Below are 24,233 nucleotides of genomic sequence, written 5' to 3'. Positions count from 1 at the left end.
GTCAAATTGGAGCCGTGCTTGTCTTGGAATTTGAGGAGAAATGGCTTTGAAATTCACAGGTTCCCACTAGGAATTATTTGTTAGATCATCAACCTGCAACAGATTGGCTTTGCAATTTTGCATCTTATCGCTTTAGTCTATATAAGACATGCCACCCAGAGAGTTACTAAGAGTTTGAAGGAAGGCAGCTGCAGAAAAGCAGCCAAAATCCTCCTTTGAGTATCTGATAGGCATAGAGAATCAGAGCAATGCACTGCTATCATTAAAGTGGCCAATTTCAAAGTCCTTGCCCATTTATGTATTTTTAATATTAATTTTCTCTTTTTATTAAGAGGATTTATAGGAATCAACTCCATCAGCTCTCCCGAGTTTTTTAATGTTTTATAATTTAGTCCAGAAAGAAAAAGCAGTTGCATTGCCCCAAACCTCCAAACATGAATGGCTGTAACTTGGAAGTCGCAGATGATGTACTTTCATTGGGGAAATCCAGAGATTCTGGATTCGGGGACAGAAAGAAGCAGCGAAGTTTGTCAGGAGGAAGAATGGATGCCAAAAAAAGAAAAAGAAAATCTGGCCGATTTGTGAGAGCAGAGGAGTTCTGAGACAATGGCGTCAATAATCTAATTTGAGCAACATCAGCCACAGATCTCCAAAAAAAAGCATCCATCTTCTTGGATGGTTAAGTCAGACCATTCATCCACTTGCTAAATCATGACTCTGTAATGACAACTGGCTGCTTTGTTTAGCAGAGACCATCACTCAAATAACTGCACCAAAATGGTTGGTCCACAGCAACAATTGGCTGTAACGCAGAGGTGGTATTTAGCAGATTCTGACCAGTTCTGGAGAACTGGTAGTGGAATTTTTGAGTAGTTCAGTGAACTGGTAAATACTACATCTGACTGGCCCCGCCCCCACCTATTCTCTGCCTCCGGAGTTCCAGCTGATCAGGAGGGAATGGAGATTTTACAGTATCCTTCCCCTGGAGTGGGGAGGGAATGGGGATTTTTGCAGTAACCTTCCCCTGCCACGCCCACCAAGCCACGCCCTCCATGCCACACCCACAGAACCGGTAGTAAAACAATTTGAATCCCACCACAGCTGTCACAGGAAACAGGCTGGTAGGTCAAGGCCCTCCTGCATCCTGCAACAGTTTTTGTGTTTTTGTGCCCCAGACACTAATCCTAGTAAACTCATATCTTGGTAATGGGTCATCCTTGATGAGGTGAACTTGTCGTTTTTAAAGGGCCAAGTTTGTCTATGAGGACCAAGGGCTTCTGCTCAGCAACCCCTGCTTTTATTGAAGGGAGGGGATCAACGCCTTTCAATGTTTCCCAAGAACTCACTGAACCAGAGCTGCAGAAGTGAGAGAAATGTATCTCGAATGGGGAGGAAAAGATTTGAGGTTTCTCCTGAAGCTAAAACTAATATTTCATCTAGGACTTCCTCCCACCCCAAATTTTCATTAGTATTTTGGCATGGAGCATGATTTTCAAAGCCAAGTTCCTCGTTATTTTTTAAGTTCCAAGACATTTTCACAGAAATCAGACTATCGTGACCCAAGCGATGCATTTTTAAAATCCCACATTTTATGATAAACATGACGCTTCAATTGTAATACCTCTTATCTGAACTTCAATATTCCCAAATTCCCTATTCAGAATTTGCACTATATAAATCTGATTCCGATTTTAATTTTCAAAAAATTAATTTGCAATTTATACAAATTAATTTGTAACTAATTACAAGATCAGTTAAGCATCTATCCAATGTCCAGGCTAGAAAAATAAAATCTGACATACTGTGAATATTATGCACAAGATTACAAAAAAAAAAAGCAATCAACAAGCACCAAAAATATACATAATTCCTTTTTAAACTCTTCCACCCATCCCTTAAAAGTACCCTCGAAGAAAGATAAAAGGGCTCACATTTTTATATAAGGAAATTATAATTCTGCAGGACATATAGTTCAGTTACTATTTTACAGAGAGAGGTTTATCTCTTTAGTTTATGGCTCATGATTATCAAAACGCTTCGGGGAAGGGGAGAAAAGAGGCAGAGAACCAACTTCCAAACAATGTAAATACCTACCAATATACCTCATTTTCCATTTCCATTATCATTACTGTTGGTGTTGCCATTTTACCTCTGCAAAATGAAAACAAACCAAGCCACATGACTTCCGAAATGGAGGAACAGATTTCCCCATCAGCCAAACTGATGGCTCTTTAATAGCATGACAATGACTTCCGTGGTGAAACTAGCCATCGATATCTAATTAGGCTTGCCACTGAAGCCAGCATTGCACCACCTATGATCATGCATTTTTGAGTTTGCCAACTTTGAATGTAAACTTCCACACACCTCCAACACGTCATCTGCAGCCCTGAGAGCCCCCACCCTCCTGCGTGGCAGGACTAAAATCCATTTTAATTGATTTGGGAAATTTAAGAAGAGAAATGCATGGCTTAGGCCAACAGATGCCAAGGCACCCATAACACTCCTTAAAATACCCAATTACCTCAAAGTTTCAGCCCTGCCTATTATGTTGATGGCATATGGCTAACTACCACCCATTGCAACACCCATCTAACACTTGGTTTATTGGACTGTATTCCCCCATCCTACTGAGATCCTGCCTGGCCCACCTTCATGCCACCAGATAACCAGAGAGAGAGAGAAATAGAGAGAGAAAGAACAATATTTGCAAGGAATTTTGTCTATATGAATCCTAACATATACATGCTAATCACAGAAAATTGAAAGGAATATTTGTACAGCTTGGCTAACATACTTTGGATTTACACAGTTCCTTGTGTAGATGATACAACCAACACTAAGTGTGAAGGCAAAACAAGTATGTAACAAGCAGGCAACCATTTCCAATTCCACCGTCTCTCACTGTAGTTTAACCCAAACTCAGTTGTAACAAGAATAGTCAGACAGAAATCTGATGGGGAGATAGATTATTACACTTTTTCAGGTTTTGAGAACAATCATGAAGGAAATACAAGTTTACAATGATGGAATTATTGGTTATTATTTCAAACCACCCCCTTCAAAAAAAATTGTAAAATGTTCATTTTTTTCTTACATGACTCAAGTATCTTTGAAAATTGTACTCATCAAATCCCAATCAATTCTAAGACAATGTTGGCTTGTCTTCAAGTGCTATTTCCAGCATATCTTTGTGTCCCTCCCAATTTCCGATTTCTTTCTCTTCTAACTACATCCTGAGAGACTGGGACTCGAGACTGTGGATCTAGGATCACTCAGTAGCCAGAAAGATGGGATGGAAAGAATGAATGGGGCGGCAGGGCAAAATAAATGGGCATTCCAAGAAACTGAACATGGACCAGCATGCCCTAAAAACATCTCAGGCTTTCTCATATGCAAAACTTGGAATGCTGCTTCACTTGTTGTTCAAAGGTTTAGACTGCTGGCACCAGGTGGGCTGACCTTGAAGAGGAAGGAAGAGCATAATCATGGGTTTTTATGCGCTTTGCTACTTTGCTCATTACCTGTTGGCACGTACGATAATTAGAAAAAGAAATGAAAATGTCCAAACACGTTACCATTCATGGGAAACTCAATTAATAATTAAACATTTATTTCTTCGCTGGAAGATAGGTCTGATTTGGGGAGCCCATTAATGAAGACAGAAGAATTCACAGTTGTACAAATGTGATATGCACATTCCCATTGTTGGGAAAGCCAAGACTGACCCAGATTCTTGCTTGGAGCATGGAGAACTTTAATTTACTGCCACATAGTAGAGTGGAAGTGGGGAGATTGTGATGTTCCTATGGTATCTGGGTAATAAAAGTTGCATTGGGGATGCTCAAGATGCATCTCAAACCAACAGTTACATCAGCCAATAGTTCTAAGGCTCTTGCAGAATGCATTTGTTTTGGGATTTACACTTGCTAAGAAAATCCAGATTATTTTTATGTTCCTTCCACTTCATGGTTATTTGGAATTTGGGGTCTTGCAATTTAAAGCAATGACTGTTTCCCAACAGCCACTAAAGAAAACAAAATAAAAAGCAGTGCTCATTAAGGATGCAAATGGCTAATTCCTGTGCGGGCATCCGAGGATTAACAGGGAAACAGGGTGTCCATTAGTAGAGCAACTGTCCTCATCCATAAGAGTTCCCTTCCTGTCCCTCCATTTTGCACTCTCTAAATGGTTATGTGACTTCAGGGGAGGTGAAACAGTTGCTTCTCTCCTCCATATTGCAGTCATTGATCCAACTCCACAGCCAACCTCACCCTCTACCGGGGAACAGATCAAAGGTCTTTGGTCCCTGGACCCACCTAGAAACAAGTCTGTAAGATAGATCAAGCAATCAGCTTTTGTTTTTTCCTTTGTCCTCCTTATTTACAGATAGAAAGGGAGGCTGTGTTATTTGTCATTTAAAAAAAGAAGAAGAAGAAATCGTGTAGAAAAAGCTTTCCCACAAAACACTGAACGTTAGAAAACCTGGCAGATGTAGACTATACACAGCTTGGGATAAACACGTGGCTTGCGAGATTTCTGCCAAAGCACCAGAAATTGCTTCCAAGACGACAGAGCCCTGGATGTGGCCAAAATACAGAAATCTGGCTATTTTGCTCTTGGGTAACTGCGAGAGAGAGAGAGAGAGAGAGATAGCCCTCTGAGACTTCCCACCAGAAAAGGGTGTGAATGCAGGTACATCCTTCTCAGTCCAAAAATCTCTGACATGCTTTTTTCCACCGGCAGGCTGTGCACCACTGATCTCGGTGCTCGATGCCATAAACTTTGCGGCACTTTTTGGCTTCGCCACGGACTTTTCTAGAGAGAAAAAAAAGACAAAAAAACAATGAATATACATAGCTACTGAGCAATTAAAGCCTCTGCCATCTAATACAAACCCTGGGGCTGAACCTAGGGCAGTGTTTCTCAACCTTGGCGACTTTAAATCCTGCGGACTTCAACTCCCAGAATCCCCCAGCTAGCACAGGGAGTTGACATCCACAGGACTTAAAGTCGCCAAGGTTGAGAAACACTGATCTAGGGCCTTCCACCCGTAGGTCCTGAGGGCTTCTGTTCTCTTCCAGCCACAATAAGTCTCTTGTTATATAGCCAAGATCTTGCAATAGAGCCTATTCTTAGGTACAGGGAGTTCATATACTCGTTCAGTGACCGTTCATAATTAAAACAGTGCTGAAAAAGGAGATTTATGACCAGTCTTCAATGCTGTCACCAAGTCATGTGAGCATGATTCAGGAGCATTTCCTCTACCATAGAATAAAAGAGTTGGAAGGGACCTTGGAGGTCTTCTAGTCTTCTAGTCCAACCCCCTTCTTAGCCAGGAAACCCTACACCACTTCAGACAAATGGTTATCCAACATCTTCTTAAAAACTTAAAAACTTAAAAACTTCCAGTGTTGGGGCATTCACAACTTCTGGAGGTAAGTTCCACTGTTCCACTGATTAATTGTTCTAACTGTCAGGAAATTTCTCCTTAGTTCTAAGTTGCTTCTCTCCTTGATTAGTTTCCACCCATTGCTTCCTCAGGTGCTTTGGAGAATAGCTTGACTACCTCTTCTTTATGGCAACCCCTGAGATATTAGAACACTGCTATCATGTCATCCCTTAGTCCTTCTTTTTATCAGACTAGACCATTTACAAAGGCCACAGCATCCTACAGTCACAAGATTGCTATTTGCAACCATCACAGTCAGCTTCCAACAAGCAAAGTCAATGGGGAAGCTGGCAGGAAGTCATACGTCATATACATGATGTTGCACTTAACAATCACAGGTGATTCACTTTCACAACCGCAGTTGGAACTCACATGCTAAGTGAGCACTTAGCACATGGTCCCACTTTACAGCTACAATTGCTTAATGACAGAGTTCCTGGTCCCAATTGCGGTCCCTCAGTGAAAACTACTTATGCTAAGATATGGCTCACACAATCCTGGTTCAAAGACACCACAATTGCCACACCACACGTTATCTACAATTTCCCATTCTTCCTAAAATTAGTAAAAAATAAATAAATAGATGGTGCTGTGCAAATCAGACTCATTTGCCATCAATTTCAGTAGCACAATCTAAATATTGTTAGAACGCTAGAAAATGGAGGTTGCCTTTAATGTAACTAGGGCTGATGAAATACATTGGATTCACTGTATTTTGAATGTTGGATTCAAACATGGCCCCTAGCCATTACATTGTTGTTCATGGTTTACTGTCATGTATGAATCTAGACCAGTGGTTTCCAACGTGGGAGCCACGCCCCACAGGGGGACAATTTGATTTTTAATAGGGGCAATTTGAACCTTGTGTAAACCAAGTTAATGGCTTTTTAGGCTTCCTCTGCTCTGTCAGCCTCTACATTGCTTTGCTTGCTATCGTCTGCCATAGTAAATGGGGAGGAAGGGGGTTTCGGCATTTGGGAGGGGAATCATGCTGGAGGCGATATCTCCGGGAGAGGAGGGAGTTTTGTTCTCATCACCTTCTGTGCATCCTGAATGGTCCTGTTTAGGTCTGGTCAAGGTCAACCATCTCTGCATACGAGATGGATGAAGCTACCTAAAGATGCACCCCACATGACACCCTTGGAGGCTGGAGATTGGACATTCGGCTTGGGGTTATTGGGGGGGAGGGACTTGGGTAAACCTTTGATATGTACAATTCCGCACCTTTAGTTTCAGATCTTGCTTTACTTTCGCTGCTTTCAATTCATATTCAGTAAAAGTACCTTTTCTCTAAACCAATGGAGTTGAGGTTTTCCTTTCGTGAATTTTGAAAGAGCCACATCTGACAAGTTCACTATTTGAGTAACGTAAGAATTATATGTCACGGACCGGGGGGCGGAGCCTGTTGCCAAGGAGAGCTCAACCGAGCTCCTCTCAGAGATCTGGTCTGTATATCTAATTAAGATCATAGATATCACCCCTTTTTGGCTAAGAAAGGGGCAGGAAGTAGCTCTGTGTGCTAGGGTCTATTCGTAATTCACAGCCTTTCTCCTTTTTTTTGGCTGTGGACAGAGATTAGATCCAGCGTGAGCGGAGCTTTTATCTCCAGCCAGTTCTTCTCAGCTGCCTTTTTTTGCAGCCCCAGACAGGCGACCCCCCCCCCCAGGACAAAGCAAAGTTGTTTGAAGCTAGGATTAATACGGGCGGGTCCCACTCCTGTGAGATTTATGCTTTTATTACTATCTTAAATACCAGCACCATTCGTCTTAGAGGCTTCTTTGTTTAAACGGACTTCAAAATGGCGATTTCTCTCCGTTGGTGACTGATAGGGGATGTACGTAGCCAGTTTTACCTTCCTGCAGACCGCTCCTTAACAAAATAATTTTTTTGTTTTGTTTTTTTTGGAAACAGAGGGGAGCGAAAGCACTGTTTATTTGTTGATTTATAATGGCACCCAGGTCAAAATCGAAGCGTCTCTCTACAAATGTGCCTAAAGAATCTGTGAAGGAATTTAAAGAATTTATACTGGAATCGCAGCCCTTGTCTCCTACGCCCTCTACTGGAGAATTCTTAACACAGGAATTTTTTTTTCAAATCTTTAATGATTTTAAACAAGAAATTAAGGAATTTGTATTCGAGCTATATGGTGATTTAAAGTCTAAAATTGACCAAATGAAGGCGAATACGTTTGCAGCCGTGTCTGCCCTGTCAGATTATACCGCTGAAATAGAGAATAAATTGGAAAGTTTGGAGGAGGCTAATTCTAATTTGACTACTAATATTCAAATTTTACAACAAAAAATTAGAGACACTCAGGAACAGCTCGTTATGATAAACTTTAATAAGAAGGCATTCGCAATAAGAGTCAGAGGATTTCGCGAAAAGGAGCGAGAGAATTTGAAACAGACCTTTGTTGAAGCCCTCAGCCATGCGGTGGGAAGCCCGGGACTTAACCTTGATTGGCAGATTCGGAAAATCTATCGCCAGAATTCGTTGGTAGCGGAACAGCGACAGCTCCCGAGGGACATAATTATATATTTCTCCACAAAAGAATCCAGAAACGCGATCGTGCAAAAATTTTACAATAATAGTTTGAGAATTGATGGCCAGAACTTGATTGTCTTCAAAGAAATACCTTTCCAGATGTTAAAGGCAAGAAGGGACTATACCTTCTTAACTAAAGAGCTTAGAAATCAACAGATTCAATATAGATGGGAGGCCCCAGCCGGCATTACGGTCACATTTGAGAATCAAAAACTTCGTCTTAATTCTGTTTCGGAGGCTCGAGATTTCTATTACAAGACTTTGAAGGCGGGACTTCCTGATTCACTTGGAAAAGAGGAGAGACAAGCCGAAGGAGAAGGCAAGCAACAGACCACATGGCTGCAAGATGGAGGGGGTAGCTCCCCCTCCCTCGGAGAAGCAGAAAAGCGGAGTTTGAGGATTTAGACATTCTAAAATATTCACCAAAGTTGTGGATTGAATGGGGGTTTGCGACCTCTCTCCGGCAGAAAAAGGGGAACTTATTGGTGGGGTGATACTGAATGTATATATGTAAAATGCATGCAGAATGATTTATGCTGTTTAAATCTTGTTAGAAGGGAAAGTTTGAAGAGATTATTTTAAAATAGAAGGTAAACTGATTTTTGTTGAAACTAATTATTTTGAGCTAGATTTTAAATTAATGCTTGCATAAATTTGATAGTGGCAAATATTAGAGAAGCAAGGGATGAGGGTAAAATGCATGCGGAATGATTTACGTATATTGGTGGGGTGATACTGAATGTATATATGTAAAATGAATGCAGAATGATTTATGTTGTTTAAATTCTGTTAGAAGGGAAAGCTGGATGAGATAATTTTAAAACGGAAGGTAAACTGATTTTTGTTGAAAGTATTATTTGAATATGTGGAATGATCTATGCTATCTAATTTTTATTAGAAGGGAAAGCTTGGTTAAATTATTTTATAAATTTGGATAAATGTTTATCTGAATACAAGGTTAAGGAAGAGGAACGGGAGAGTCTACAGGAGGTCGGGGTAAATAACAAAGAAGCAAGAGACGAGAATAAAATATAGATAGAATGATTTACACTATTTAAGCATAGATAAAGATGGGGGGCTGAGCTTAACACAAAGAGTTTCTTTTTTTTTTTTCTTTTTTTCTTTGTTCTTTTCTTTCTTTTTTTTTGGTTTTTTTTTTTCCTTTAATATATTATTTTTATTTTAATCCATATGAATATAAGATACTTTAGATAGAAGGCAGTGCCAGGTGTGGGCCCTGGGAAGTCAGGAGGAGTAGGGATGGGGATTTTTGGGGGGTGGGTGGGTGGGTGTTAACATAGTCTCAATAAGAACAAGAATGCACTTATATATGGTTGTTCTTTTTTTCTCTTTTTTTTTTACTCTTTTCTTTCTTTAAAAAATTTTTTTCCCTTGGTTTATTTTACTTTTTATCAGATTATAATAAACAACACTTGAATAAAGGAATACACCAAGGAGGGAGGTAGAGGGAAAGAGGAGGGAGGAGTAAGGAAGGAGTAAGGGGAATGCAAGGAGGGTGTGTTGGGAGTAAGGGGAGAAGGAAGGTTTGAGGGGAAAGGGAAGTAGGAGGGGAGCGTTAGAGGGAGGAAAGGAAAGTTGGAGGGGGTAGATGGGGTGTATGGAGGATGGAAGTGTCAGGTGGGGTTGTGAATGATGAGTTGTGTTTTCTTTTTATTTTATTTTTTTATTTTTTTTTATTTTTTTTTTCTTATAGCAAATACTCTGTATATAAGTGATTGTAAAATGGAATGTGAAAATGAATAAAATATATTTAAAAAAAAAAAGAATTATATGTCACGGTTGGGGGAGGAGAGGCATCAGGATTTTAGAGATGCTTAGGTGGGGCATGGCCAAAAAAAGGTTGGGGATCACTGATCTAGACATTTTGTCTCATCTAAAAATGACCAAACATACAAATCTGCCTTTTGCTCAATCATGCCACTGACCAAAAAAAAAAAAACTACACCCCATGTCTACTTCTTCTGGCAGCCAAAATTTCAAGTAGAACGCTCTTTCATCTGAGCCCAAGCCAACAGCACAGGTTCAAAACCTCTGAAGAACAATCCCCCCCCCCCCACACACACACATTTGACTTTCTGAGCATATCTGACACCTGCTATTTCCCAGCCCTGCTTGAAACAGCTCAGTCTGGCTTCTCCAGGTCTTACCTAGTGCCACTGGGTGCTCTTGGGGGGGATGCAACAATCAGTTGGGATTTCAGCACTGGAGGCGGGGGTGGCTGTTCACTGAAACTCAAAGACCGGCTTCGAACCTGCAAGAAAAACTCTTGATTTATTTGGGTTTTATTATTCGGCCTTAAATGGTTATGGGTGGGTGTCTAAAAAAAAACTTTGAAAGGTTTTTTTCCTATTCAGGTGAAAATTGTAAACTTGCTGAAAGTATGTCCTATTTCGATACTTCGACGGCCTTTTCTTCTTTAGAAATATCAAAATAAAAATATCAATTTCAGGAGAACTGGTGCCCTGCCGGATAACAGAAACTCTTATCTAGTTCAGCATTCTTTTTTTCAGGGTGATACGTCCAGGAAGAACACAAGCTGCTATTATTTTTGAGGTATGCTGCTTTTCAATGCAGATATTCCCTTTAATTCCCATTTTCTCTTCTACTGGCCACAATCCCCCTAAAAGGCCTCCTTCCAATAAAGCCAACCACAAATTTAATCAGCAATCAGTTTGGAGAGTGGAAAAAGGAGATTTCCTTTTACATGTGAAATGTGTCTTTACCATGCAGAGGCTAGGACTGTGATGGCAAACCTATAACCTATATGCGACCCAGAACTGGCATGCAGAGCTATCTCTCCCGGCACGCGAGCGGTCGCCCATTGCTCTTCCGGGTTCTGGCCAGCTGGTCTTCATGCGTGCACTGGGAAGATGATCTTCTGGTTTCTGTTGCGCTCATGCGCACTGGGCACCTGGTCTTCCGGTTTGTGGCGCACATGTGTGCGCAAAGACCAGCTTGCTGGTGCCCATGAATGCACCGGAAACCGGAAGATCATCTTCCTGGCACGTCCATGCACACCGTGGAATGTTCTTCCATTTTCTGGCACACACGCACACACATGCTCCCCTTTCGGCACTCAGTGCCGAAAAGGTTTGCCAACATTGGGCTAGGATATAGAGGTAGGTATGTAGAGAAGAAATAAGATGTGGCATTTTATTGGAAGGATCCTATCTCCCATTTGCCTTTCCCAATTCAGAACCCTTTAGAATTGTAGGATTCAGAGAATTTGAAAACTGAGGTTCTGGGCAACACTTTCCAAATTGCACAAGGCTTCTATAACTTGACAACAATTGGATAGATCTCCTTTTTCACCTTCCAAACATTTGCAGCCTGACTCCCCTCCATTCATAGCAATAGCACTTCGACTCATATACTGCTTCATAGTGCTTTACAGCCCCTCTAAGCAGTTTGCAGAGTCAGCATATTGCTCCCAACAATCTGGGTCCTCATTTTATGGACCACAGAAGGATCACACTATTTGACGAACGCTGCATCATACTTTTAACTGACAGATTCTCCCTGTGTAGTTGAATTCTATGTTTTTCTCTCTCAATTCAACCCTAACCAAAGTTCAAAGTTTTGGAAACTAAAAACCCCTTGTCAAGGAAATTGGATTGGATGTTCTGGAAACATTTTGTTTACCAATGCTTTGTTTTGGGAGAGAGGGGACTTTTTTTTCAGGCTGACAGGCAGTTGGACATTTCTGTTTGCTCATACAGAATAAAGAAAATCTATTTTTAATTTGTGGTAGCGAATTTCGTAAGATAATCATTCATAAAGGGATCTTAAAAAACCACAGCTTTCTCAGAATATGCCACCCATCAAGTACATGTTAATACATTTCTGAAACAATCTTCTGAACTAATCCAGATTCTCTTCTTAGGTATATACCCTTCTTTCCTTGCCCACCCCTTGTCTCTTTTTCCAGCAGACAGATTTGTGACTGCTACTGGATGGGGGAGGGAGCAAGGGATTGCAAGACTGTCTGGGAAACTGTTACAGAATGTTGAAAATTGATGAAGATCATGAGACTGCAGTAGCCCAGCAGCAGCAGCCAATAGCACTGACGCAGCCATAATTATCTCCAATTTCACACCATCAGGAGTTACAGATCCCAGATTTTGAATGCATACTTTTAAGTTAGTCTACTTGAGGTTCCTTGATTCAAAAAATATTGCCCTGCGATGTACCACTTTACCCAGTGAAAGGTCATGATGAGTTTTAGTAGTATAAAGATGTGAAACTCACCGGTGAAAGAGTGGGGATGGTTGAGGTTGCAGCAGCCCAGCTAATGCTGGTGAATATGTGCGGGGATACAGGAATCTGAATTGATGGCAGAGCCTAAGTAGAGAAAAATGGCTGTCTTAAGATATGAAGAGCATTTTCATATTCACTTTCTGTGAATTTTCACTTGAAAAACATAGTGTTGGAAAAAGGACATTGGAAATCTAGTAGACAACCCCCGACTCAGTGCAAGACTCCTCAACCATCTCAACAAAAAGCTGTCCAATGTTTAACAGAACAACAAGAGTTGGGAGGGGCTTTGGAGGTCTTCTAATCCAACACTCTTGCTCAGATAGGAACCCTATACTATTTCATACAGTTGTCCAACATCTTCTTAAAGCACCCACAACTTCTGGAGACAAGTTGCTCCACTGATTAATAGTTCTAATGGTCAGAAAATTTCTCCTTAGTTTTAGGTTGTTTCTCTCCTTGATTAGTTTCCACCCTTTGCTTCTTGTTCTACCCTCAGGTGCTTTTGGTTTATATTTTTTATTTTTATTTATTCTTAAAAAATATTTAGTTTTGGATTTATTTAAAAAAACTTCAAAGATGGTGCAATCATGATCCCAGGATCCATGCTGTTCCACTGCTTAATAGCTCTCATAGACAGGAAACTACTCCTTATTTCAAAGCTGAATCTCTCTCTCTGTAGTGCTTTCACTGGTTCTTGCCCTGCCCTCAGGCACTTTGGAAAATATATCCATACCTGCTTCCCCATGATAGGCCTTCAAGTATGAAAAAAATGCTATCATGTTTTCTCCTTAGCCTCTTTTTCTTTAGGCTAATCCCCTTACTCTTCTTTACAGGATGAACACATTAACAATGCATTATTCTTTCGCTCTCTAAGTATAAGCGAACAGAATAAGAATACAAATGCTTAGAAAGGTAATTGCATTTAAAGGTAAAGGTTCCTCCTGTACATATGTGCTAGTCATTCCTGACTCTAGGCAGCGGTGCTCATCTCTGTTTCAAAGCCGAAGAGCCAGCTCTGTCTGAAGTCATCTCCATGGTCATGTGGCCGGCATGACTAAACGCTGAAGGTGCACAGAATGCTGTTACCCTCCCACCGAAGGTGGTTCCTATTTTTCTATTTGCATTTTTACATGCTTTTGAACAGCTAGGTTGGCAGAAGCTGGGACAAGTAAGGGGAGCTCACTCCATTACGCGGCGCTAGGGATTCGAACCGCTGAACTGCCGACCTTTCTGATCGACAAGCTCAGCGTCTTAGCCACTGAGCCACCACGTCCTTTACCTTTCACCTTATTCTTTATTTGAAACTCAAACATCCTCCTTCTTACCACTACTCTCAGAACTGCAATCCTGCCACTTAACTACCCAATCATTTAACTGAGGGGCGGTTTTATTTATTAGGGTGAACAATTCCACGGAATAATTCCAAACACCTTCAGAAGGAATGCGGATTCTTAACACTGGGGCGCAGGTGGGCATTGACTTACCTGGTATGCATGGTCAGCCTGGATGTGCCAGAAAGAACTGGGGGCCGACTGGCTGAGGGCACTGCTGGGCAGATGAGGCTCCAAGGGAGTTGGCTGATCCAGAATGAGAGGCTCGGGCTGAGAGGCAGCCTGTTGGATCACAATAGGAGAGGAACCTGCAGTGGGATTAGGGGCAACTACTAATGATTCCGGAAGTGCCTCCTCCTTCACTTGCATCTCAGTGTAGTAGAAATCCTCTTCTCGTTTTCTCTGGTCAGAGTTGGCACCATCTCTGCAGGCAATGATGAAAGAAGGAGATATAGAATAAATAAGGTAACTGCCAAGTAACCTTTTCCAGTGGTTTGTTGCAAAAGCTGAAACAATCTTGATCAGGGATATTAAACTCGTGGCCCACAGGCCGGATGTGTCACGCACTGGCCATGCCCACCCCTGGTTTAGTGAAGGGAAAAAAGTCACAATACATCACATGACGACAACGTGACGGCTGCACGTTTAACACCCCTGGTCTAGGGGTTTTGTCCCTGAATGTAAAAGTAGAACAACATCTTATCTAGTGAATTTTCACATCCACCACCCCAAAGTAGATAAGTTAACACCAGTTCTACCATCTCAATCATCAGCTTTGCCAATCCTCCTTTGTCCACTGAGATGGAGACACATTTTCTGACAAATTCTGATTTGTCAGCAGAACCAAGAACGATTTCATGGAATTCCCATAAAGCCTTTTTTTTAGGGTAACATTCTGCTCATAGAGTAGCAAAGGCAAGAATGCAGAATAGCAATAGCAATAGCAGTTAGACTTATATACCGCTTCATAGGGCTTTCAGCCCTCTCTAAGCGGTTTACAGAGTCAGCATATTGCCCCCAACAACAATCCTGGTCCTCATTTTACCCACCTCGGAAGAATGGAAGGCTGAGTCAACCCTGAGCCGGTGAGATTTGAACAGCAGAACTGCAGTCAGCTGAAGTAGCCTGCAGTGCTGCATTTAACCACTGCGCCACCTCGGCTCGACTAAGTCCATCTGCTGCAACAGATACAACAAGATGGGAATAATTTTTCAGGTTCACTTGATCCCTTTTTGGTGCCAAGGCTTTTGGAGCAGAACAATTAACTGGTGAATGCAGACCTTTCCCCTATGGACTGCAAAACTCTCATCTAACTCCATTCATAACTTATCCTCTAAGCTTCTCTGGTATTATGCACTGTTAAAATAATTCATCTGCTAAAAGAACAAATCAACGAGAGAAAAGTTAACTGAAGGAGCAAAGCTCAACAGAACTAAAGATCATTGAAAGCAAAAGAAGATATTTAAAAAGATGGGGAAAGTATAACCAATTCTCCCCGCAAGAGGGCCCCATAACCACACAGCGAATATCAAACACGGTTCTGTCATTTCTAGCCAGGTAACCAAGACTACATTCAAGCCAGAGAAAATAGCTGGCAATGCTCAAATCCAGACTAAATTATATTCTGTAACTCACAAAAAAACCAAAAATAAATGACTGCCTTCCCCGAACAAGTGCTGTCTTCCAGGAATTCCCAATAAATATAACCCCATCACAGCAAAGAAGATGATTCAAAAAATGATGAACACGATCAAGTATCTCAAGGGCAGATAATATGCTTACAAACAACCCATATGGCATTTCCCTACGTCCAACCCACTTACCCCTTTTCTTTCTTGAAATTTTCAATTTCAACTCTACTGAGTTAAGTTCAGTGTTAACTTCATTTTAGTTTTAATTCACTGTTTTCACTTCCGTTTTTAACTCAATTGAAAAGTTGGCATTTTCAAGTCTCGTGGACGATCATAAGGAGTCGATGAATATATCATATTTTGTTTAGAATTGCGCCCAACAGCCCCACACAAAAATAAAGAACTAAGCATTCTAATACCCATTCTGGGGAACTACAGAAGATACCATGAAACTCCTGCAACTATGGTAAATGAGTGCTTTGTGACTAGCTGCGCACACCATAGCAAACATTTTGTAAGCATAGATACCTCCTTTCAATGTTTCAAACGTACCCAACCTCAAAACCCTGATCTGGGCCTTCCAAATAACGTGAACTATACATCCGGAGCATGAACTTGACTCAGTAAGTGTTGTGACCCGCCAGCAGCCAGCAGAGCTGGCAGCAGATTCGGACAGTGAGGAAGTTGGGGAGGAACATGGGCCAGTTATGGAATCTGGAGAAGGCTCTGATGAGGGCTCTGTGTTGGAGGCCAAGAAGGAGGCAGAGCTATATGCCAGTTATCAGCTGCCTTCAGAGTCAGACATCAGTGAGGCAGACAAACAGCTAGAGCCTGTTCCCAGTGTGCGCATGCGCAGAGCTGCCAGACAAAGGGAACAGCTAAAGAACAGGGGTCGACTTGGGAATAAGGCCACAAAGGGACTTCCAGAAGAAATAAGAGAGGAGCGAAAGGGGAGTGCAGTTTGCAGGAGACAATTAGTTCGCTTAAATGGTTCCTGACTCTCCGAGATTCCTTGGCAGGTTTTGCAGATATCGGCCTGGCAGCTCTCCAAGCCAGATAAGGTCTGTGACTGTAAATCCTACCTTGAAAGACTTCGCTGGATGTGAATGAGCAGAATTCACAGTAAATTAATAAAAGTTTTTGTCAGGACAAGAAGTTTGCTTCATGCTCTTGGGAAGCCTTGGTCAGAACAGTAAGTTACTCATCGTATCATCTTTGCAGCCTCATAAAGGAAAGGTGAATTATAATGGGGTGAATGACAAACGCCAATAAACTCATTTTATTCACCAGTGGGGAAAAAATGGGAACCCCAGCCACCTCCTTTAACATGGTCAGCAGGGGCAAGGATCATCGTCTGCAGTACACCAAAATCCATCTTAAGTCCCTCCTTAGGATCTGATTTCACCCTCCAGCAACCATTCATGAGGATCATATTGGAAGATGAAAAAGTCCAGATTCGGCATCAAACTATCCCCACTCCAGTTACTGTTTTGTAATACTGTATAATTATATCTACTGGTAATACTTTCCAATGTAACTGTGCAAATGTGACAACTGCAATTTAAGGCCTTACCCCAGATGCTGGGTCTTCACATGCCTCTTAATTCCAACAATGGAGCGAAGGACTTTGCCACAGCTGGGCCACAAGCATTTGTACATCACTTTCACTGAATTCTAGAAGAAAAACAACTCTAAGTCAATTGATGGCCATATATAAGTTGCGCAAAACCTAACCCCCCCAGAATTCTTAATTTCTGGTGACCGCACCTCTTTATTCAGAGGTGTCAAATTTGCGGCGTCATGTTGCCATCACATGACATATCGCAACTTTTTCTCTTTCGCCAAATCAGGGGTGGGTGTGGCCAGCATGTGACGCATCTGGCCCATGGGCCACAAATTTGACACCCCTGACTTTATTCTTCTCTTGATTCTGTTGAAGTTAACAGTTCTCCGAACGATGGCTCAGTTTTATATCAACTTCCTTTTAAAAAAAAAAATCAAAATAAGTCCTATTCCCATCAAAATTAATACATTTCCATTGTTAGCCAATCAGAGTTAAAACAGTTGCCAGTAAAAATGAGAACAAGGATATTATCATGATTAAGGTGTTAAACTAGGACTTGGAAGTCCCAGGTTCAGATCCACCTCAGGCATGGAAGGTACATTGTCTCTCAGGCCCACCTACTCATAGGATGTTGTTTAGGTGAAAAACTGGAAGGGAAAGGGCTCTACACAATATAAGACCTTGAGGAAAACCCAGCATACAAAGTCCTGACAAATAATTAAACAAGAATTAATGGAGTGGATAGAAACAGTAATGATGTAGCTCTGATAGTAAAAATACAAATTCTGGAAGAGCAGGCTTGCGTAGATACTTTTCTTTCTTGATCCGATAGGGAGAAATCTATATTTAGACCTGCACCTTCTATGGAACAATTCGTTCCCCATCTTATAGTCATATTATGTACCTTCCTTTTCCTTGGAGCAGGCTCTTCAAAGAGAAAGGGATCCGAGTCCGTTTCAAAGCCATCATCAGCCCGAGGCGAACTGAAGGCCTCGTTCGAGTACTTGGGGCTGGCCTCTGAGTGTGGGGGAGAAGGGGTGGAGATGCCACTCCAGTGCCCACTTGTGGTACTGCTCCCGCCATCTGACATGTCACCACTTTCTTTCCAGGCATCACAGGTTGCTTGGGATGCTGAAGACAAAGTGAGAGGATAAACAGGTGAATAACGCTTTTATTGAGCTCTTGAGCAGTTAAGTTGATTCTCTATTCAGTTTAGCACCTTCATCACTTTTACACGGAGCAGGAATGGGGAACCATGACCTTTTATAACATGAGCCAAGGGCAGTGGTGAAATTCAACCAGTTCCAACCGGTTTCCGGCGAACTGGTAGCGCTGGCGGCAGGAGGCTCTGCCAACCCGCCCAGACATCATCACGTCCCATTTTTGACGCTCTGTTCATGCCCGGAGGTAGCACACGCAAATGAAGCAAGTGCGCCCGCCCATTCACATTTGTGAACCAGTAGCGAAGGTAAGTTGATTTCACCCCTGGCCAAAGACCATGGTTCCCCATCCCTGATATAGGTATAGATGGAGGAAGATAGCACTGAATGGAAGAGGTGGACTAGTTTAGATTAAATTATTCTTTCAATGGCTACGGAGAGCTCTGATCTCTGCAACAGTTCAAAAGCCAGACAAAACAAGAAACCGTAAATTTAAATCCCACTTGGCCATAGCGTTTTTTAGACCAATCACAGCCTCTCATGTAACTACTGTAGTTTATTAAAGTTGGTATGAACATCACCCGGAAGAAAACTGTACCTGCTACCTTAAATTTCTTAGTTAATAATAATTCCTTGCCTCCCAAGAGCATGCCAACCGAAGCACAGGGGAGTAAGAAAATTTGTGTTTTCATTCAGCAGTCTGCTTTTTACTGTTAGCATTTGACGTTTTAAAACAAACACAAAAATGGGGATTTTGCAGTAACCTTCCCCTGGAGTGGAGAGGGAATAGAGATTTTACAGTATCCTTCCCCTGCCACGCCCACCAACCCATGCCATGCCCACTAACCCACATCCACAGAACCGGTATTTAAAAAAATTTGAATCCCACCACTGCTGTATGGGCATGGCCTTACAGTTTCCATGGCCACAGAACAAGAGTGGTTGCCACTTCCAGGATGTTGTATGGATTTTCCAATCCAGCCTACATCCCTGACAGCTTCCCTTTAAAGTCCTAACCGGGCTCAACCCTGCTTAGCTTACTCAGAGTAAGTTTACAAATTTCTGCCACTTACTGAGACTACAGTCCTGTAAGCATTTTCTGAGACAAAGTTCCACTGAATTCAATCAAGATGAATTTATATTTTCGTATATAATATTTCTCTGTGAAGTTGGAATCAGGAAGGGAATGACAGGAAAAGGCACAGGATATTCCCCCTCTTCTCCATTTTAGAAGCCTTTTCACACCTTCACTGCCAGTCCAGCATCCAGACATACAACAGGCCTGACTGTCCTAGTTGACTGCAAAGCACCTGCATTTCCCACGCTGGAAGGCTCCTATTTTTAAATAGACACACAGAAGTCCAAAGAGGCTTATGGGAAGTGCCTCCATATAAAGACACTGGCTCTTCTTGGTGCCTATTACTCCCGTAATAGGTCTGAGCATCACTGGAAGCGGCAGCCAGGGGTTGGATTACACAACCCCCTCCCTCCACTGTGGACTGCAGACACCATTCCTAACCCAGCCAGCTGTTTCTCTAGCAGTTCTCCAATGGCTGGGTGTGCTGGAGGGATTATAGGTAAAGTTTTACTGCTGTCCACAAACAGCCAGTCTCAGGGGTTTCTACTTACAGGCTTCTCACAGACAATTCTGCTAGAAAAGTTCTGAATTTGGCTCAAACTTAGTAGGCAAAAGGATATTTAAAGAGATTTTTTGGTATGAAAGAGGGGTGGGGCAGTACCCTTTTCCCACCTACCAATCTGTCCTCACAATCCCATTCCTACATCTGGAGACCCCTGCCAAGATAGGTGGTAGCATTCAAAAAGCTAAGTATTTTAAACTTATTTGTATTTTGGTAGAGAACCACCAGGAAGTATTAGGACTGCAGGCAAGGCTGGGAATTCAAACAAATCAAACAAGGAGAAGGCATGTTTGGCAACTCACAAATCAAATCTGCCATAGAATTAGCTCGGTTCCCTGAATACAACCACAGTCTATCCAAGAATATCAGCCAATCAGTATTGACTTCTTCCCTCTGACATATAACATGCTGAGTTTACAGCCTCCACTCCTGGATTCTAACCCCCATAAATTCAGAAATTGATTTTAAAAAAGAGAAAGAGGGACAAAAGTTTAAATAATTGGGGGTGGATGGGAGATTCAAGAATGTGTATATACACATATCCAACAGAGTCTATGAACTGGCCTCTACCTGTGGGCATCCTTCTGGTGAATTGTGAAGCTACCCATCTAGGTGCAAACAGCAGCCTACCTATGGGAACTGCACCTTCCTCATTTCATAGTGGCATATCAATATTCTGGTATATTTTCTCTACATGTCCCTCAAGTCGATACCATCGACCATGGTATCCTTCTGCGACGACTGCGGGAGGTGGGAGTGGGAGGCACCGTGTTGCGGTGGTTCTCCTCCTACCTCTCGGACAGGTCGCAGTCGGTGTTAGTGGGGGGGCAGAGATCGTCCCCTAGGCCCCTAACTTATGGGGTGCCTCAGGGCTCGGTCTTATCCCCCCTACTATTCAACATCTACATGAAACCGCTGGGAGAGATCATCCGCAGGCACGGGATCAGATACCATCAATATGCGGACGATACCCAGCTGTATCTGTCCGCCCCGTGCCAACTCAATGAAGCGGCAGACGTGATGAACCGAGGCCTTGAGGCCGTTATGGACTGGATGAGGGTTAACAAGCTTGTGCTCAACCCAGAAAAGACCGAGTGGCTGTTGTGCTTCCCTCCCAAAGATTCGATCAATATTCCATCACTCAGGCTGGGGGGTCAAATTCTATACCCCTCAGAGAGGGTTCGCAACTTGGGAGTCCTCCTGGATCCACAGCTATCGTTTGACCACCACTTGACGGCTGTGACCAGGGGGGCATTCGCCCAGGTTCGCCTGGTGCGCCAGTTGCGACCCTACCTGAATCGGGAGGCTCTCACAACAGTCACTCGGGCCCTTGTGACCTCTAGGCTGGAATACTGCAATGTGCTCTACATGGGGCTGCCCTTGAAGAGCATCCGGCGACTTCAGCTAGTACAGAACGCGGCCGCGCGAGTGATCGTGGGTGCACCTCGGTTCACCCACATAACACCTATCCTCCGCGAGCTGCGCTGGCTACCTGTCGATCTCCGGATGCGCTTCAAGGTGTTATTAGTCACCCATAAAGCCCTGCATGGTAGTGGATCTGGATACTTGAGAGACCGCCTTCTGCCAATTACCTCCCTGCGACCAATAAGATCTCATAGATTAGGCCTCCTCCGTATTCCATCGGCCAGCCAGTGCCGGCTGGCAACTACAAGGAGGATGGCCTTCTCAGTAGTAGCCCCGACCCTTTGGAACGAGCTCCCCGTGGAGATTCGTACCCTCTCCACCGTCCAGGCCTTCCGCACAGCCCTTAAGAACTGGCTCGCCCGTCAGGCCTGGGGACAAGGATAGGCGCCCCTCCCGAATGATGAATGTATGTTGCTTGCTATTTTATTATATGTCTCTATGTCAATGTTTGTATTCCCCCTCCCTGATTTTATGTGAGCCGCCCTGAGTCCCCTCAGGGAAAAGGGCGGCCTACAAATATTAATAAAATCTCTAAAAAAAATCTCTAAAGTGTTGTGCTGGTTTTCAAACATCATAGCAAACTAAATCCTTATCTTCAGGCTTTGGAACATGACCAAGGGGTAAGGGATGTGGCAAATGGAAATAGCAACTCAAGACAATAAAGGAATCACAGAGTTGAAAGAGGCCATAAGCAGCTTGAAGGTATGTGGGCGGGCTTCAACTTCCAGAATTCCCCAGCCAGAAAGTCTGAAGACCCCTAACCCTTAATGAGCACAAAGATTAATTAAACTGCGAGGCAGCTATCCAACATCTTAAAATTCTCTAGAGATGGAGAAACGACCACTTCCACCTTTGAGCTACTTTCCTGTTGTATAAATTTTACTATCAAGTGTTTCCTTGTATTTAACTGAAATCTAGATAGCTACAACTAATATACATTATTTGTGAGCCAGGTTTCTGCAGCCATGGAGAAGCGTTCATGGCCATCTTCCTTTTAAGTGTCTGAACTTGGTTATTATGCCTCCCCTAAGTCTTCTTTTCTTCAGACTGAACATCCCAAGTTTGTTCCGTCTGTTCTCACAGAACATATCCTCAAGTCAGCCTTTTCCTGTACTGGAAGCAAGAGAAAGATAATAAAAAATAATACTAAAAATCCCTTTCTCATTTTCTTAGGAGCCAAGGAAGAAGAGCATTTCAATGTGTTTTGCAGTAGAAACAGGTGAGCATCAAGGAAGTGTCAGAAGCCAGTTCTAGCAAAGAAGATATTCTCCTTATGTGCTAGAACTCAATAACCGGGGACAATCTCTGGGGAAACTTGCTCATGCATACTTCATCAAAAGGAACAAGAACTGCAAAAGTGCCCCATATGCCATCTTCCTTTATTCCCCATTCTGCAACTCTTAAAACAGTTCGCCAGACAATATTAACAGACCCACTTTATGCCAGGAAATGTTGGAGCAGATTTTCAAGAGTTCAGAAACATGTGGAATGCTAAGTACATAAGAGAGCCAGAATCGATAAGCAAAAAGGTTTAGTAAAACCATGGCAAAGAGAGAAAAGCTGGGAAGGAAAATCTGGTAAAACCCAGAAGGTATCAAAAGGGGACTTGGTTTACTATGATGTACACTTCATTCTTAAACCTCACAGCTGGAACAAAATTCTGGATCTGAACTGGGTATGGCCTACTTTTAAGAAACGCTTGTCCAGGACATAAGAAAGAGATATGTGAGCCGTTTAACAAGAAGAAAGTTTGAAAGAAATGAGGGCTTTAGAAACACAGATTTGGGGCAGGTAGCCAAGAAACCCAAAAGACCAAAGAAGTAGAGCAGAAAAGTTGGATCTCTAAAAGCTGAATTGAACAGTCTGTTGTGTTGGCCAAGGCACTTAATGCTATTCTACTCCCTATGTTTATGCCACTTTCTCTTTTACACAACTTTCAAAATTGAGTTGCAAAGTGGCTAAACAATTAAAAGTCATCAAGTATCAATAACGCTTACCCCAAAAAAGGCTTTTCAACAGAATTAAAATACTTCCAATTGAAATAGAGAAGTTTTCTTGACTTCTTTTAAAAAAAGGACTCTATTCCATACCATCAGCATCATCACAGAATTCTCCCCTGCAATCATTATTTCAGGGTAGAAATTTCATATCCCAAATCTACAATTAATGGAAATTTTCTTAATCAGCCTCATTTGCCTTATTTTTTTAATCAGAAAGTTTTCTGATATAAGCTGAAAACTGCTCTGGGCACATTAGCCTAATTTTCCAGTTCCGGATTGCCCACATTGTTGCCTCAAAAAAAGAGATTATACAAGATTTATTAAGAAAGTAACTAGAACATTAATGCTACAAATGGCAAGAGATATAAGACCATACTATTGCTGGAGGGATACAGGTTGATGCAATGAAAATGTATAATAAAAATTAAGTTAAATTTAGTTTACTAGTAGTATGTATAAAATGAAGCGACAATAGCGATAGTTAAATAATGATTAATAATGATAACAATACATATAGATATATTAGTTTGATAATATGAAATTTTATATGAACAATATATGGAGATTATGAGAGGAGGTTTAAAAGCTTTATCTAGAATATGTTATAAAGATTATTGTGATTGGGTGATTTTAGGATGATTTAATGGAATGTTATCATATAATCCTATTCTAGATTTTGAATATTATATATAAAAGGACGTAAAAACAATTATAGTCAAATTAAGATTGAGATATAATACTTGTGATATACATGAATATAGGTAAATTTAAAATATGCAATTTGATATTAAAAGCAGGTGGCGACTATGGAAGAGACGCATGGAAATACTGTAACCAACTGACATACTTTCTACAATTTGTAATGAAGATTTTTTTTTATTTTTATGTTTGTTTGTCCTTGTTTAAAAAACAAATAAAAATTGTTTTTAAAAAAGATGCTAAGATATTTCTATGGATCGCCTAAATTCTCAGGTATGTGTATTCAAGAAAAAGCAGATACTGAAATGTCTGTGTTGCAAATAATCACTTCCATCTTGGCATTCTCCAAATGTGCCGGGACTGTCATATCCGGAATCAGCAGCCAACATGGTAGAATCCTGGAACTTGTGTTCCAACAACAATAGGAGAACCTCCATTTGGGCTGATACAGCTAAGCTGTATCAAAGCTAAGCCATTGTGGTCTCAGTGCTTGCACTGCAGGAGCTATG

At 41.9% G+C, this 24,233-nt stretch overlaps 1 protein-coding gene across 4 annotated transcripts in view; it reads right to left on the bottom strand.

Annotated features, from left to right (window-relative positions):
- Positions 1-1,524: 1,524 nt before the first annotated feature.
- ZNF395 (zinc finger protein 395) overlaps positions 1,525-24,233 on the bottom strand; it is a 51,408-nt gene continuing 28,699 nt past the window's right edge. For all 4 annotated transcript variants that reach the window (XM_032215530.1, XM_032215528.1, XM_032215529.1 and 1 more), the window contains 6 exons: positions 17,705-17,931; positions 16,810-16,910; positions 13,759-14,029; positions 12,266-12,358; positions 10,165-10,268; positions 1,525-4,818 (listed from right to left, as the gene is read on the bottom strand). In XM_032215530.1, the coding sequence (XP_032071421.1) occupies positions 4,707-4,818; positions 10,165-10,268; positions 12,266-12,358; positions 13,759-14,029; positions 16,810-16,910; positions 17,705-17,931 (908 nt within the window). In that variant the 3' untranslated portion in view covers positions 1,525-4,706. The remainder of the gene's footprint in view (positions 4,819-10,164; positions 10,269-12,265; positions 12,359-13,758; positions 14,030-16,809; positions 16,911-17,704; positions 17,932-24,233) is intronic.

The sequence above is a fragment of the Thamnophis elegans genome, chromosome 4 (assembly GCF_009769535.1).
Source record: "Thamnophis elegans isolate rThaEle1 chromosome 4, rThaEle1.pri, whole genome shotgun sequence".
Taxonomy (NCBI): Eukaryota; Metazoa; Chordata; class Lepidosauria; order Squamata; family Colubridae; genus Thamnophis; species Thamnophis elegans.
Note: the sequence above shows the minus strand (reverse complement) of the source record. Positions and strands in the feature narration are given on the sequence as shown.